This window comes from Nanorana parkeri, unplaced genomic scaffold (assembly GCF_000935625.1).
Source record: "Nanorana parkeri isolate BGI_ZX_2015 unplaced genomic scaffold, ASM93562v1 scaffold1246, whole genome shotgun sequence".
In the NCBI taxonomy this organism is placed as follows: Eukaryota; Metazoa; Chordata; class Amphibia; order Anura; family Dicroglossidae; genus Nanorana; species Nanorana parkeri.
Window position 1 is genome coordinate 280,634 of NW_017307514.1, and position 15,386 is coordinate 296,019.

Sequence of the window (15,386 nt, forward strand, 5' to 3'; positions counted from 1 at the left end):
TGAACGTGCATTTTTGTCTGTGTGACTAAACCATTTGTCCAAAGACTAAACCAATATGGCTTAATAAAACTGTAAAACAACACGTCAAGGAGCAGCATTTATAAAATATAAGACGGAGGGGACGGCATTGGCGTTCCTTAACTACAAAGAATGTAACAAAAAATGCACACTAGTAATCCGGGCAGCTAAAACTGAGTGCGAAAAGCATATCGCCGCAGATAGTAAAAAGAACCCCCAAAAATTCTACCAATATATTAACAGTAAAAAGGTGAGAAAGGAGCAGATAGGCCCAATAAAGGACGAAAACGGGAAGCTAGTCACAAACGACAAGGAAAGGGCCGAGGCGCTGAACGCTTTTTTCTCCTCAGTATACACTCAGGAGGGAAACGGGTTTGACACACATGATAAAACTCCCAGTTTAACCAAAAATATACCCCAGTGTTTGACGGAAACAGGGATACAACAAAGACTTAAAATCCTCAATGCAAATAAAGCAGTGGGTCCGGATAACTTGCACCCAAAAGTACTTAAGGAACTAAGCCAGGTTATAACTAGACCATTAATACTCATTTTTAAGGACTCCTTAATGACTGGTAGGATCCCCGGTGATTGGCGGAGGGCTAGGGTAGTATAGAGCGGTCAGGGTCTGGAACTCACTGCCGCAGGCGGTGATTTCAGCAAAGAATGTTGAATTGTTCAAGAAACTTTTGGATGATTTCTTAAGGGACCGTAATATACAGGGGTACAAGTAGTACTCTTAAGAATGAGATCCTATAGGTTGGACTTGATGGACTGATGTCTTTATTCAACCTCAAATACTATGTAACTATGTGTGTATGAACGTGCAAACAAAGTGTGAAAACGTGCTGAATTGCATACGCTTAGGTGTGAATGGAAGCTAGAAAAATAGTTTTGGTTCCACTTAATATTCTAATTAAAATGTGCCCCATGTGTGAAATTTCTACTTTTAGTCTTAGAAATATCCACTTTTGCCTCCATCTTTGGTTTATTTTATTTTTCTTGCTCATGATTAGGTATTCTTCGCAAAGTGAATTTTCACCACATTTACTAACCTAAGGCAAACTTTCCCTGCAGAGTGCAAATTCGCTTGCAAAGTGAACAGCCTGTTTGCCTTTACTAAATCAACATCTATCTATCTATCTATCTATCTATCTATCTATCTATCTATCTATCTATCTATCTATCTATCTATCTATCTATATCTCTATTGCTGATTTCTGCTTTACTAATAATTATTTGTGGTAATCTTTTTAAAACAGGTTGCAGAAGAAGATTTGTTTTAATAACACTTTCGGAATATATACTAATACCAAAGAAAAGATGAATATTACAAGCATGAATGACACCCTGGATGAACTCCCTAGCGGCTATAACGAATATTCCTACATACATTTTATCATTGCGGCTGCTGTAGCGCTATGTCTTTGTATTGTTGGCCTAGTTGGAAATGTTATTGTGTTTTGGTACCTACGCTTCAAGATCCAGAGAAACAAATACACAGTTTATATTATGAATCTGTCTGCAGCTGATGCCTTGTTTATTATATTTACTATTTTGCTTTTGATGGTCAATATAAATACACTCGTTGGTACAGATCCTGACTTTATAGGGAAGGAGAAATTATATTTATTCATGGAAATATTTTATGATACTATGCAGTATTCTGGAATGTTCATCCTTACAGCTGTCAGCATGGAAAGATGCAACGCTGTCCTGTTCCCCTTTTGGTATCAAAGTCATCGGCCTAGGAACTTGTCCACTATTATGTGCACTGCTCTTTGGATCCTTGGGTGTTTGGAAAGTCTCCTTGAGAACCTTGTGTGTACAACAAAAGCTTTCAAGGATCAAACCGTACAGTGTTCAGCAGTTCAAATAGTGGTTTTTGTTTTAGCCATTGGGATCTGCCTACCAATTATGGTCATTTCCAGTTTCACCTTGCTTGCCAAAGTAAAGAGGACATTTAAACAGCGATACACACCTAAACTGTATATCATCATTATTATTGCAGTTTTTGTTTTCATCTTATCAGTTCTTCCATTTACTTTTTTGTGGTTCTTAATGTTCTTCAGAATACTACCAACTGATTTGATAACTGCAAGTCTATTCTATGCAACAGTGTTTTCCACAGTACTTAACTGCACCGCAAACCCCTACATTTACTTTATTGTTGGGAAAAAATGGAAACAAAAGAGCCCTCACTCGATCCAGGAAGCCCTCCAAAGAGCCTTTAGGGAGGAAGATTATGAGAATAATGATTCACAAAGCAACAAAACAACTAACACGTCAAGCCAAACTAACCTTACACCTGCCTAATAGATTGTCAAAAATAAAGCCCACCAACAATTACCTTGTATTACAAGAAGATATTATTTACTCAAGAATTTAAGAATATGAATCTTAAACCAGCTGTAGTTTTTTTGTGGAAGGCATCGAATGGAAATGATGTTGACTGTTATACGATAAAGTTCTAAATATTCTAACTGGCTGTTAGATTCTCAGTGATTAACGAGAACCACTCACAGAGAAACACTGCTTAAAGGAGAACTATGAGGTGAGTGCTTTTCATTCACTGCATAGTTCTAGCCGACCTGTGACAATGAGACTGTCACAGGTCGGCTCAGTAGATCGGGAGGTGAGCGAACACATACCGGCGTTCGCTTACCACTCGATCCTGTCACGGCTCTCTGCCGTGACAGGGGAGCGGCTGGATTCCCCTCTCCCCGCTCCGATCCGCCAGAGCTGACTGGCGGAACGGACGGGGGAGGGGGCGTGTACAGCTGGCTCTGCCTCTAGATAGGCAGAGTCAGCTGTCAGTCACGCAGCTGAGCGGATCTCGACATCGATGTCAGGATCCGCTCCGGCTGTGGCGTCTCAGTATACCGTGAGCTGTAGCTCGCGGTATACTGAGCCTAGGGTGACGGGAGGACGCTAGTTACCCTAAGGAGAACTATGGGGAAAAGCCCTGACCCCTTAGTTCAATAGGCAAAAAAGCTTGTTCCCTGGAGTTCTGATATACCATATATATCCCCTTTAATGTTTAATTTATTATTGAAATAGATCATCAAGGTCATGTAACCAAAAGTAATCAGAACAAAAAAAGGTAACAGTGTTTTAACAGGGAGAACACTGTAAAAGAAGGTTACTAAACAGACCGAGACCTATAGTTTTATAAAAGTATAAACTTTATTGATTACAAAATATCATATTCGGTGTCTGTTAACTCACTTCTCAGAGATCTCATAAAAGAACAACGTTGTTCATAGCGCTCATACACCCATTCATTCATACAAACTAAGCGTTCCCACAAACTTTGGCAGTATTTAGATTCTTGAGAATTTCCTAAAAAGGAATTTTCTTAGGTTTTACACCTGTTTCCACTCCATAATTATGTTCCTGCTTTAAGATGATGTAAGAGGTGAAAATCGGGGAGGAAGATCTGTACTCCCGATTTACTTTAGGATATAACTCTGGCCAGTTTTCGTAGTCTTTGCACCCGACAATGTGGTTTATATGGATTACTTATAAATTTTTGGTTATAAGGAAGTCTCTTTGTTTCATTGCAGTTCTTAAGACCATGTAATCCACTAGAGTTTTGTGTATATGTACTGGTCTTGATATAACAACAACACCTCTTATTCATTCATGCCTAAAGAATCTCCAAGTTTTCCCATAATATATAGTTCCTCCTGATGTACAGTATATTCAAGGGTGAGACTTGTGCGGGACCAGTTATTATTGTATAATTGTCAACCGTACTCACAGTTCGTTGTCTCTTACCCCTCCTTTCTTTTTGGATCCGGGGGTTCTTTTTCTGTTTTTTCAGTACTGTCACCAGCGCATGGTTGGTCAGTGGTGGTTCTTGATCTCAAGGCTTTTTTCAGTTACTTCCCCGAGGTTCTTTAGTGGTATCCTAAAACTCCTTTTTTCCGATCCAATCTGTCCCATTTGTTTAGTGCTATCTCCGGCAGTTGGTTGGCCTGTGGTTATTTCCAATCTCCTGGTCCTCAGATACTCTACCAACACTCCAGCACTGTTCTTTGGGGATTTTAGTGATTCAAAGGCATGCAGATTTTCATCATTTCTGTTCAGGAATCATAGTTATCCGTCAGGGAAATGCCGTTTGTGTAGATACACCTAGCATGTTTAACACACACTCAGAAGTGGACGCGTTTCGCTCCGCCCATCGGAGCTTCGTCAGCACCCCTTAGTTAGTGACCCCTTAGTTCTCCTTTAAGGCAAACTCACACACACTACCTAATTCTGTCCTTTACTACTAAACTATTCCTTATTTAAACATGGCTGTTATCCAAAAATTTGGTGCTTTTAGACTTTGGTGTGGTTTAAATGAGCTCTCACATTTAATATTATTTACATATAACTGATGGGTTCAACAACATGCCTTCTTCTTTTCTTATTCTTATTTTACATGAAGCAACTGTACAGTTTTTGGATCCATAAATATAATGACTACAGTTCCATGTAATTGGAAACTAAAGCAAAATCTGACATGTAATTGTGCATAAATATTTGCAGCACACACTGTGTCCATATTTTATTTTTATAATAAAACTGAGTACAAATTATGTCTGGTCTTGTGGTTTTTTTTCAACCATTAGCTTCCTAGGGCCTATTTACACTAAGGCCTGGTTCACACCTGGGCGTTTTACAGCGCGTTCCTACGCTCTGTAAAACGCTCAACATGTGAAAGCCAATGATTGCCTATGGGCATGGTTCCCACCTGGGCGTTTTACAGCGCGTAGGAATGCGCTGCAAAACACCCTACGCCCAAAGAAGTACAGGAGCTTCTTTGGGGCGTATTTGCCGCTCGTATCCATTGGGATACAGCCAGGTAGCCCTCGGAAACGCGCTGGTTTTTTTACCACGAATCGCGTTAAAAACGTGCGACGCGAAACGCATGACAAACATGCATATTTGATACGCCTAGGTGTGAACCCAGCCTAAACGTTATGGACATTGTTAAGATGCTGTACCATTCATTGTGAATGCCATCCCAATGCACAATCGTTGCAATGCACCACGGTGCATAATGCATGGTGTCCACTGTGTTCAGCAGGACAAAATGCAGGCTGCGCCTATTTTTTTGGTGAAGTTGTTGCAGCATTCATTTTGAATGGGCTGCTGAGTACAGCATGCTGCAATGTGCTGCAATGTGCCCCAATGCACAAAACAGCGTTGTGTGCTTTGTGACGTGATTGGTCCCCAAGAGCTAGTCTACATAGGCATTTTAAATTAGTTTGAGATGACACTGAGGTCAATTCTGTGTACACTGTTCCATAAGGTCTAGTTTAAAATGTGAACACTGTCTTTCACATCTAGCAAAATGCTTCACAGACTGATGTCAGAGGCAAACTACAATGTACACTGATCTAGGTTTCTGTAGAAATCTCCTTAAAAAAAGCTAAGCAACGAATTTCCCAGGCCCAGCCACACTTATTGTGAGGGGTTTCTGTTTTGTCCCTAATACAAATGTCAATGAAACATGGCTACAAATCTAACCCTAACTACTTGGCTGTTCACATTTTTCCAGTGTAGCTTTTCTGCTCTTAGGTACTTACCTTCAGTGAATTAATTCTGTTGGGCATTTCTGAAGAGTGGGTTTATGAAGAGCCGTCATCCATCTAGAATTTAATAGGGGTCTACTCACTAAGCTGCCGTAGGCAGCTGAGTGACTAACCGAGCCCAAGCGAAGTGAGCCGAATGCTGTTCGGCTATTCACTTTAGGCTGGTACGGCAGATTCTAGCTGTATATCGGCTGAAATCGGCTGGCTTCGGGTTGGCCGAACATGCTCAGCATGTTCGGCCGACCCGAAGTGCAGAAGGAGTTCGACTCAGCTGATCCAACAGCTGTCAGAAGCAGGCTGTTGGCCCGCCAATAGTGGGCCGCTCAGCCAGCTTCGGCTTTCACCTCGACTCAGTGCTGCAAGGGTTAAGTGCTTGTTTTTTTGGTCAAAAATAACAAAGTTATACTCACCCGATCCTTCAAGCGCGCCGGCCGTGACATCGCTCCCTCCTGCCTGTCTCTTCCTACGTTGCAGTGATGGTATGCCCCTTGGTGTCTTCACGTCCTACACACTGTGTATAGAATGTGATGACTCAGGACCTTAGACCGCTGCAGCGGAGGGGGCGAGAGGCTCCAAGGACTGGTCTAAGAACAAGCCAGCTCAGTGGGTCAGGTGAGTATAACTTTTATTTTGACTCTAGGCAAAAATGAGCACTTAACCCTTGCAGCGCAGGTGTAGCCCCACTGCAAGGGTTAATACATTTTGTACTCTGCCTTAATTAGTTAGTAAACAACCCCTGGGTTTGGGTACTATACAGATGCTGACTTTTGGAAATTTGGTATTCAGTTTTGTCCTGAACTAGTTACATAGTAATTGAGGTTGAATAAAGACATCAGTCCATCAAGTCCAACCTATAAGATCTCATTCATAGGTGTACTACTTATACCCCTGTATATTATGGTCCCTTAAGAAATCGTCCAAAAGTTTCTTGAACAATTCCACATTCTTTGCTGAAATCACCGCCTGCGGTAGTGAGTTCCAGACCTTGACCGATCTAACAGTAAAGAACCCCCTTCTCTGTACTTTATATGACTCTATGGGGGTGATTTACTAACCTAAACACACACACACACTAGGTGTGTGTGATTTTCACACAGCAAAACGTATTTATCAACCAAAAAGTCTCTAAAAGCATATTTCCACTAATGTCATATATGGAAAAATCATGCACATGATGCATATATAATGCTGCTTCACAGTTTAGACAAAAATGGTTAGCTCATGCATTTACATTCCTTGCATTCATCAACGCAAGCAACACAACATAGAGCTAATTTACCCAACATCACCTTGGAATTCATTAAGGGCTTTGCACAACACACCTGCTGGGTGTGTACACATTACAAAGGTGTTTAGATTCCACCTATAGATCATGCTGGGAGGGAACACACTGCAGAGGTGTATACACGTTCGTGGTGTGTTTATAAGGTTAGTAAATCAACCCCTATCACTCAGACACAGCATCTTATTTACACTTTTATCTCATATCACAAAGGCAGCTTATAGATGATTGTCCCAGAATGGTGTAACTATATAGTTACCTGGAGACATAAAAACAACATATTACAGGTGAGATCTACTATCTTATAATACGCTTGTATCATTTTTAGTTTTCCTAATATTCAATGTCAGCTTACAGTACTAAACTAAAGGCGTGCTAGTCAGAATGTATAAGATGTACAGAATATAAACTGTGCTGGCCTATATTAATTTCCACTGATATAGACTATTTGTAATTTTTTTAAGACTTTTTTATATCGGAAGAAAGGTAACTTTAGAAAGTAGATGTATTTACATCTTTCTTGCATTTATGGCAGTGATTTTAGACCCCAGTTTTAGATTTGAAAAATATCACTGCCTTCAGAGATGCCATTTTTTTGTTTGTTCCAACACGAGGAATTGAGTGGATTTGTCAGTTACTTGTCAGGTCTAATGGAGCAATACAGAAGCCGTAATCATATATTATGATACTTAAATTAAGCCCGCCAGTAGCATAACTCAATTTTTGCTGAAAAAATATAATCCTCCTTTTAGTCATTTACATTGGCTTTGACTTAAAGCACCACAGCTGCTAGGGTCAGTGTTTTCCTGACCAAGCTAGATTGCAACCTTCGGGGGCAGTATTAGCAGGGTGCTGCTGCTGATACTGCCCATACACTCAGGCTCTATCCTTCCCCTGTAAAGTACTCCAACCCCCAATGTCATACCCTAGTTCCATTGATTTGCTGCTTTAAATTACCACATTATGCTACTGTCAGAACTATTGGGCAGAAAGGAATCAATTTCATAGGCCTATACATCTTATTTTACAGATTTGTATATGGGCATACTGGTAGCCATTTTGTCTGCTTGCATAGGAGGTCAATGCGAGTTCATTCTTCTTGGACAGAGACTTTCACAGAGAAGAAGTTAGGAATTTTAGCATAAATATTCTCAGATCGTAAATTGTGGGGATCTCAAGACGCGCATCAGTTAAGGATGGTGCCAGCCTATGTAGGTCCAGATTGATCACTTCCATTGAGCACAATGAACAAGAGACCAGAACGTTTTAAAGATTTTTTTTTTTCTTTGCTCAATGAATAGAAGAAAGGGGCTTATTTAAAAGTTGCTTATGAAACCTTACTGTTCATTGCAGTTATAATAATTAGTAATAATGTTATTATATTATTATATCATATGCAGCATCTATATGCTTATGTTATTGACTGATTTCAAGTAAAATGTTATACATGTACTTTTATAATATCCAAACTATATTCATTATATATTGTTTAAGTGTACCCATTGAAATATATTAGTGTGTATTATTAATATGGGGTTTTTATATTTTAAGTGCAAAGAATTAGGTGGTACATGCCAATGCATTTTCTTTTCTTTGAATGTGTTAAGAACCACTGGGTCTTGAGACTAATTACCTCACTTTCAAAGTATTTGAGAAAGAACATTAATTGCTCTAGGTAAGACTTTCTTAAAGTTGTATATCTTTAAGTAGACAATAAGTCTGATGGGTGTTATCAGGTATTGTCACTTTTTTTATATTCATGGCTTTCTCCAAAAGCTTAGGTCAGAGGTTATCTTTCTACTCGATCTTTAGAAAATAGTAAAATTAAATAAATGCTCCCAACTTTTATATAGAACAATAGTGCCCCCTGGTGGTGATTGTGAGGGAAAGGTATAGGGTAAAGTGATATATCTGACGTCATGGTTCACGTCAATAATCACGTGAAAGACAAAACCAAGCCCACATTCCAGGGGGAGATAAAGGAGGTGACATGAGCCAAGAGGGGAACCAGATCCAAATTCCAACCGAGGGAGGCAGTAAGAAATTACATTCTAAGGGTATAGGTCAGAAGCTGAAGACGGCTGTCCAAAGGAAACTGAACTAAAGAGAACCTGACCATCCCTTGTTTCTGAACGGTGGCCGATGACTTCTCTCAGACAACTAATTTTAAATTGCTGGTAAAGTATACATTTCTATCTTTATATTAGGCAATTGATTAGCCATATATATATATATATATTCGGGTAAACCATTGAGTTCTTGTAGGATCTAGATTGATTTGAGATAATTTTAACTGCAGTACAAATTATGTCTTTCAATCTTGGGAGATAAATATATACATTTGTATAATCTCCAGGAAACTGGTTTCAGTTTCTAGTCAAAGGTCTAGTCTGACATATATTTAATTAAATTGGTGGACATTTGTCTTTACTTTAGAATATAGTCTTGTCTCATTGCCAAACCTGTGCATGATGGGACAAGTCTTGCCCATGCGCTGTTAAAAGTTTGAGTTTGTGAACATCTGTTGCTGGGAGAAGTCACATGTCAATTCTGAACCTTTTGTTTTCTTATTCTGTGAGATACTGATAAGATACCCATTACATTTAAAAAGTCATTTTTATTTGGTTACATTTATCTTTTGAATAATATCCTGTGGTTACATTTTATGCATTACCTGGGTTATCAAATTGATTGATATTATCTGATCCATTTTTATTGTTATTTTTATTGTTATTCTGCACTGATTTTTAATTAATAAATATATATATATTGTATACTTTTGTATTCCTCTTGTCTTCAAGTCAGCGCAAATGAAAGAACTCGTATAAATTTAGATTTATGGAAATAAGTTGGGAATCTCCTTAATTATAGATCCTTATTTGTTTCCATAAACAGAAAACTGTATATCAGAGCAGTGTAAACATCCTGACACTACTCCCAGTGCTACACCCTCCGTTAGGGTATTAGAGATTGAATATATATCATGCTTACTTAGTACAGGCAAGATCTGAAAAAATACAGGAACTGGAAATGCTCAGAGTGAGACTTTTAAGAATGGTGGATTAAATTTAAAAAGTGGCATAATAGTCAAGCTTTAGCCTCTCCCAGGGGCATCCCGAGGCTGGGTGACACCAGGAGCGGTAACCGAGTGTCACCCCGCCGATACGTCACCACGGGCGTGCGCCAGTCTTCTGATACCTGCCAGCGGCCATCTTGGTGATGGACGCCGGCAGAGAGAGGGGGGGACAGTCACCGGCAGGATAAGGTATGCCGACGGTGTCCCCTTCTCCTGATACTGTCGGGCGTTCGGTCCATGACCGAGTGCCCAACTTTTTAGAGGGGTGTGACACCAAAATGACTGTCATTTTGGTGTCACCCCTCCAATGGTGTCACCCGGGTGCGGGCCGCACCCCCTTGTGACGCCACTGGCCTCTCCTAAGCTCCATCTACTCAAAACCTTTTAGGTCCCATTTTATTTTATGTGCTTTCTGGGTTTCCTGCAGCAAGAACCTACAGATTCTTGTGGCAGGTATCCTAGGTGTGCCCATTCAGGTCCCAGTCACACCATCAAGAGTGTGTTCCAGTGCGTTCGGCCTCTGGAACGCACTGGAATGCAACCCAGCTGTCACACTTTGTTTTGGGTCGGGAGGGGGTGTTGCGGTGCATTGAAGTCAATGGCACCACAGCCATGCCCCCCGCCCGCGGCGAGATCGTGGCACAGTGTGCCTGCGTTCCGGTCCAGTGCCATATGCAAAAAATAGTGCATGAAGCATTTTTTGCAGATCGCACTGGAGCGGAACTCGGGTGGAGGCGTGGCTGTGGTGCCATTGACTTCAATGCACCGCCACGCCCCCTCCTGGTCCAAAACAAAGTAGGCCGGCTAAGTTGCGTTCTGGTGCTTTCCAGAGGCCGAACACACTGGAACACACTCTTGATGGTGTGACTGGGCCCTTATGTGTGGCTGGTTTGCCCATTTAAGTTATTGACAGGGTAACAGCAACCGCATCTGTCCGTGGCTGGCCGCATGTAATTGCACATGGTACTATTGCCTGCAGATCGGGGAGACGCTTGTTCCAGGATGCAGAGAGCTTAATTCATGAATTGTACAAATCACTTCTATTTGTCTTGAATGCAGTCATTTGTCCAAAAATTTCATTTTTCATGTACCGTATATACTCGAGTATAAGCCATCCCGAATATAAGCCAAGGTACCTAATTTTACCAAAAAAAACTGGGAAAAAGTATTGACCTGAATATAAATCTTTAAAAGTGTATGTTGCATGTCTCCCAACTTCCTAAGATGAGAAAGAGGGACACCCTTTAGTACAAAGTGTGTAGGCAAAGGACACACTTCTTTCCACACCCAAGTTATATGGTTCATGAAGAGTTAATAAACAAAAAATAATTGGCTAAAGCCATACGTGCTTTATTCGTTATAATGTTTACTTTATACTAGCTTTAAAAAAATAATAATAATAATAATGTGATAATAAAAAAGGTTTGTCTGAAAGATTTAGTGTAGTGTAACACTTTGACTGCTAAGTATAGCATTTATTATGGAGGTCTACAAATCTGTCCAAAAAGAAAGAAAACTGAGGAGGAAAGAAGGGAATTGGTTCCAAAAAGAGACAATTGGGAAGGATGAATAATGTAATGTAATAAATGCTGCCCTCACCCAAATAATATATACAGCATACAGTGAGGGGAATTTATCGAAATTGGAGCAGACAGAGAGGGTTATTCAGACAGCTGCTGAAGGCAGCCGTGTGAATAACCGACCCGAAATGAAGTGAGCTGTTCGGCTATTCACTTCAGGCTTGTACTGCTGATTTCAGCCGTACATCGGCTTGCTTCGGCTGGCTTCCGGTCGGCCGAACATGGTCAGCACCATTTCAAATTGGAATAGCCAATAGTAGGCTGGCTATTGCTCCCGCCTACTGCTGCTGTCTACTGCAGCAGAGGTGGACCTGAAGTTCTCCATCAGGTCCACATCTGCTGATTGACAGCAGCAGTAGGCGGGTGCAATAGCAAGCCTACTATTGGCTATTCCAATTTGAAATGGCCAATAGCAGCCTAGCTATTCATTCTTATGCTATTTGTTATTTTTTACTTCTTTACTCTGACGGCAGCCTGCGGCAGCTGTCCAGATAAAAAAACATAGCAGGAGAATCAGCAGATAACAGGGAGCTAATGCTTCCTATGTTATCTGATGCTTTTTTTTCCTTTGTATTCAGACAGCAGCTGCAAAAAAATAAAAATAAACAGGGAATCGGCCGATATCAGGGGGTAGACAGGCTAGGATTGGTCAGGGCATTTTTTTTATTTTTAAATGGGGGTCTCTCCTAACATTTATAATGTTTGGGAGGAGGACCCCACACCGTGTTTATTTATTTGTTTACATATTGCGGAGATAACAGTCTGCTTTGGCAGACTGTCCTCCCCGCTTAGGCTGTGTGTTAAACTCAGTCGAACCGAAGCATATGCGTTCGGCTCGGCTGAGCCCTTTGGCTGCTTTCTGCTGCTGTACGGGCTATTGTGAATAGCCCGTACAGCGGCCTTTAGGTTCCAACGAACCAAGGGGGTCCCACAGTTGGTTCGGCTTAATCCTTCGGCTCCTTAGTGACTAACCCTCAGAAACTGGAGTAGTTTCCCATGGCAACTGATCAGATTCTCTCTTTAGTTTGTTCAGTTAGGCTTTGAAAATTAAAGAGAAGCTGATTGGTTGCCATGGTCAACTGCTCCAGATTCCCTTTGCTCAGTTTTGATAAATTCCCCCCACTATGTTTGCAATTCATAAAGAACATATTATTGGTTAATGTGGAGCTCCAGTCCAAACCACGTACGCCTCTCTTGGCACAGTTGTTGATTGTTTTCAAGCAAGAGGCAGAGAGCCCAACTCTGAGGGCTCATTCTCTCTACTGTGCTGTGGTAACGTGTTGCTGCATGGTGTACTGACAGAAATGCTACATGCACCTTTTATGATACGTTTAGGTGCAGTAGGCAGCCCATGCAAATGAATAAACTGCCTTATTACGATGCACATTAAAACATAGCATGATGTTCAATAATGCATTAGTGTTAACAGTATTACATGGAACAAAGAAAAAAATATTCTACTGCCTATTGTAATTAGGTTTTAACTTGATTTACAACCTGCTTTGCACTGATAAAAAAAAAAAAAATCTGATCTGGTTATTATGACCAGCAGATCCACTTTATATTTGTTCCAGTCCCAGAACTTTTCATTTTTTATTGCCGCATTATATAATCTGAACTTCTAAATTAAATGGAAATGCATAAGATTCAAACAAATGCATATTTTTCCCTCCTATAATTGTATCTATCTCAGCTGCTGACTTCTGCTTTACTAATAATTATTTGTGGTAATCTATTTAACACAGGTGGAAGAAGAAGATACATTTTAATAACACATTTGGAATATATACTTATACCAAAGAAAAGATGAATATTACAAGCATGAATGACACCCTGGATGAACCCCCCAGCGACTATAACGAATATTCCTACATACATTTTACCATAGCGGCTGCCGTAGCGCTATGTCTTTGTATTGTTGGCCTAGTTGGAAATGTTATTGTGTTTTGGTACCTACGCTTCAAGATCCAGAGAAACAAATACACAGTTTATATTATGAATCTGTCTGTAGCTGATGCCTTGTTTATTATATTTACTATGTTGCTTTCGATGGTCCAGATAAATACACTTGTTGGTACAGACCCTGGCTTCATAGGGAAGGAGAATTAATATTTATTCATAGAAATATTTTATGATACTATGCAGTATTCCGGAATGTTTATCCTTACAGCTATCAGCATGGAAAGATGTAGCTCTGTCCTGTTCCCCTTTTGGTATCAAAGTCATCGGTCTAGGAACTTGTCCTCTATTATATGCATTGCACTTTGGATCATTGGGTGTTTGGAAAGTCTCCTTGAGAACATTGTGTGTACAACAGAAGCTTTCATGGATCAAACTGTACCGTGTTTAGAAGTTCAAATAATAATTTTTGTTTTAGCCATTGGGATCTGCCTACCAATTATGGTAATTTCCAGTTTCACCTTGCTTGCCAAAGTAAAGAGGACATTTACACAGCGATACACACCTAAACTGTATATCATCATCATTATTGAAATTTTTGTATTCATCTTATCAATTCTTCCATTTGTGTTGTGGTTTTTATTGTTCTTCAGATTAATACATACTGATTTGCTAACTACAAGCATATACTATGCGACAGTTTTTAACACAGTTGTTAATCGCATCGTCAACCCCTACATTTACTTTTTTGCTGGGAGGAAATCTAAACAAAAGAGCCCTCACTCGATCAAAGAAACCCTCCAAAGAGCCTTTAGGGAGGAAGCTGATGAGAATAACGACTCACAAAGCAACAAAACAACTAATACATAGAGCCATATTAAAGCTGGGTGCACACAAAGCAGATTTCTACTGACTGAGCCCTATTCTTTCAACAGTGGTCAATCATTAGATCAACTCTAGCCCGAAGGAACATGCTGGAAATTGCTCAGCCAAATGATGCTTGCAGCCAACCGTTCGGATATTCTGACAGTGGCGCCAGCCACTGTCAGAATACAAAGCTCACAGCAGGAGATTCACCCATCCATGCTGTTCAGTGCTTTATCAATTGATAAAGCACTAAAATCAGCATCAGTGCACAAAAAAAAAAATATTTTCTGACAATCTAAAAGATAAAACTGTATTGAGTTTATAAATAACAAATATTTTAAATTGCGCCTTTTTGTACCCCCCTATGTTGAACCCCTCTTATCTACGCCCCTCGGTTTTAGAGCAACATATGCTCCCATTCAAATTATGTCTTTTTCAGAGAAGGCCTTGCATTATACAGCAGGGCAATGCTAAACTGCATACTGCATCTACGAAAACAGCATGGCTTCGTAGTAGGAGAGTCCGGGTGCTTAACTGGCCTGCCTGCAGTCTAGACCTTTCACTAATTGAAAATTTTTGGCACATTTTGAAAGAACACTTAGGACTGTTGATCAGTTTGAAACCTACATCAGGCACGAATGGGACAACATTCCTCTCTTAAAACTCCAGCAACTGGTCCCCTCAGTTCCCAGACATTTTCAGAGTGTTGTTAAAAGAAGAGGGGATGCTATACCCTGGTAAATATGGGCCTGACCCAACTTTTTTGAGACGTGTTGCTGCCATCAATTTCAAAATGACCTTATTTTTTTTTTAAATGGTAAATTTTCTCAGTTTAAACATTTTATAAATTTTCTATTGTGAATAAAATATGGGTTTATGAGATTTGCAAATCATTGCATTCTATTTTATGTAGATTTTACACAGTATCCCATCTTTTCTTGCAATTGGGGTTGTAAGTATCTGTCGAGGACCAGGGGTGCCCCCTTACCTGGTTGTCGGCGGGCATGGTGCAGAGTGTAGGATCCTTCCTGTGGTATCTTGGTGCCCGGCAGCAGGGTTGGCGGTGCGCGTGTATGAGT

General features: G+C 40.3%; 1 protein-coding gene and 1 pseudogene across 1 annotated transcript; both read left to right on the top strand.

Annotated features, from left to right (window-relative positions):
- Window positions 1-1,356: 1,356 nt before the first annotated feature.
- Window positions 1,357-2,334, top strand: LOC108797221 (mas-related G-protein coupled receptor member D-like). The gene has a single exon (XM_018568793.1). The coding sequence runs from the start codon at window positions 1,357-1,359 to the stop codon at window positions 2,332-2,334; it is 978 nt and encodes a 325-aa protein (XP_018424295.1).
- An 11,028-nt stretch (window positions 2,335-13,362) lies between these two features.
- LOC108797222 lies at window positions 13,363-14,310 on the top strand (annotated as a pseudogene).
- Window positions 14,311-15,386: the final 1,076 nt, after the last annotated feature.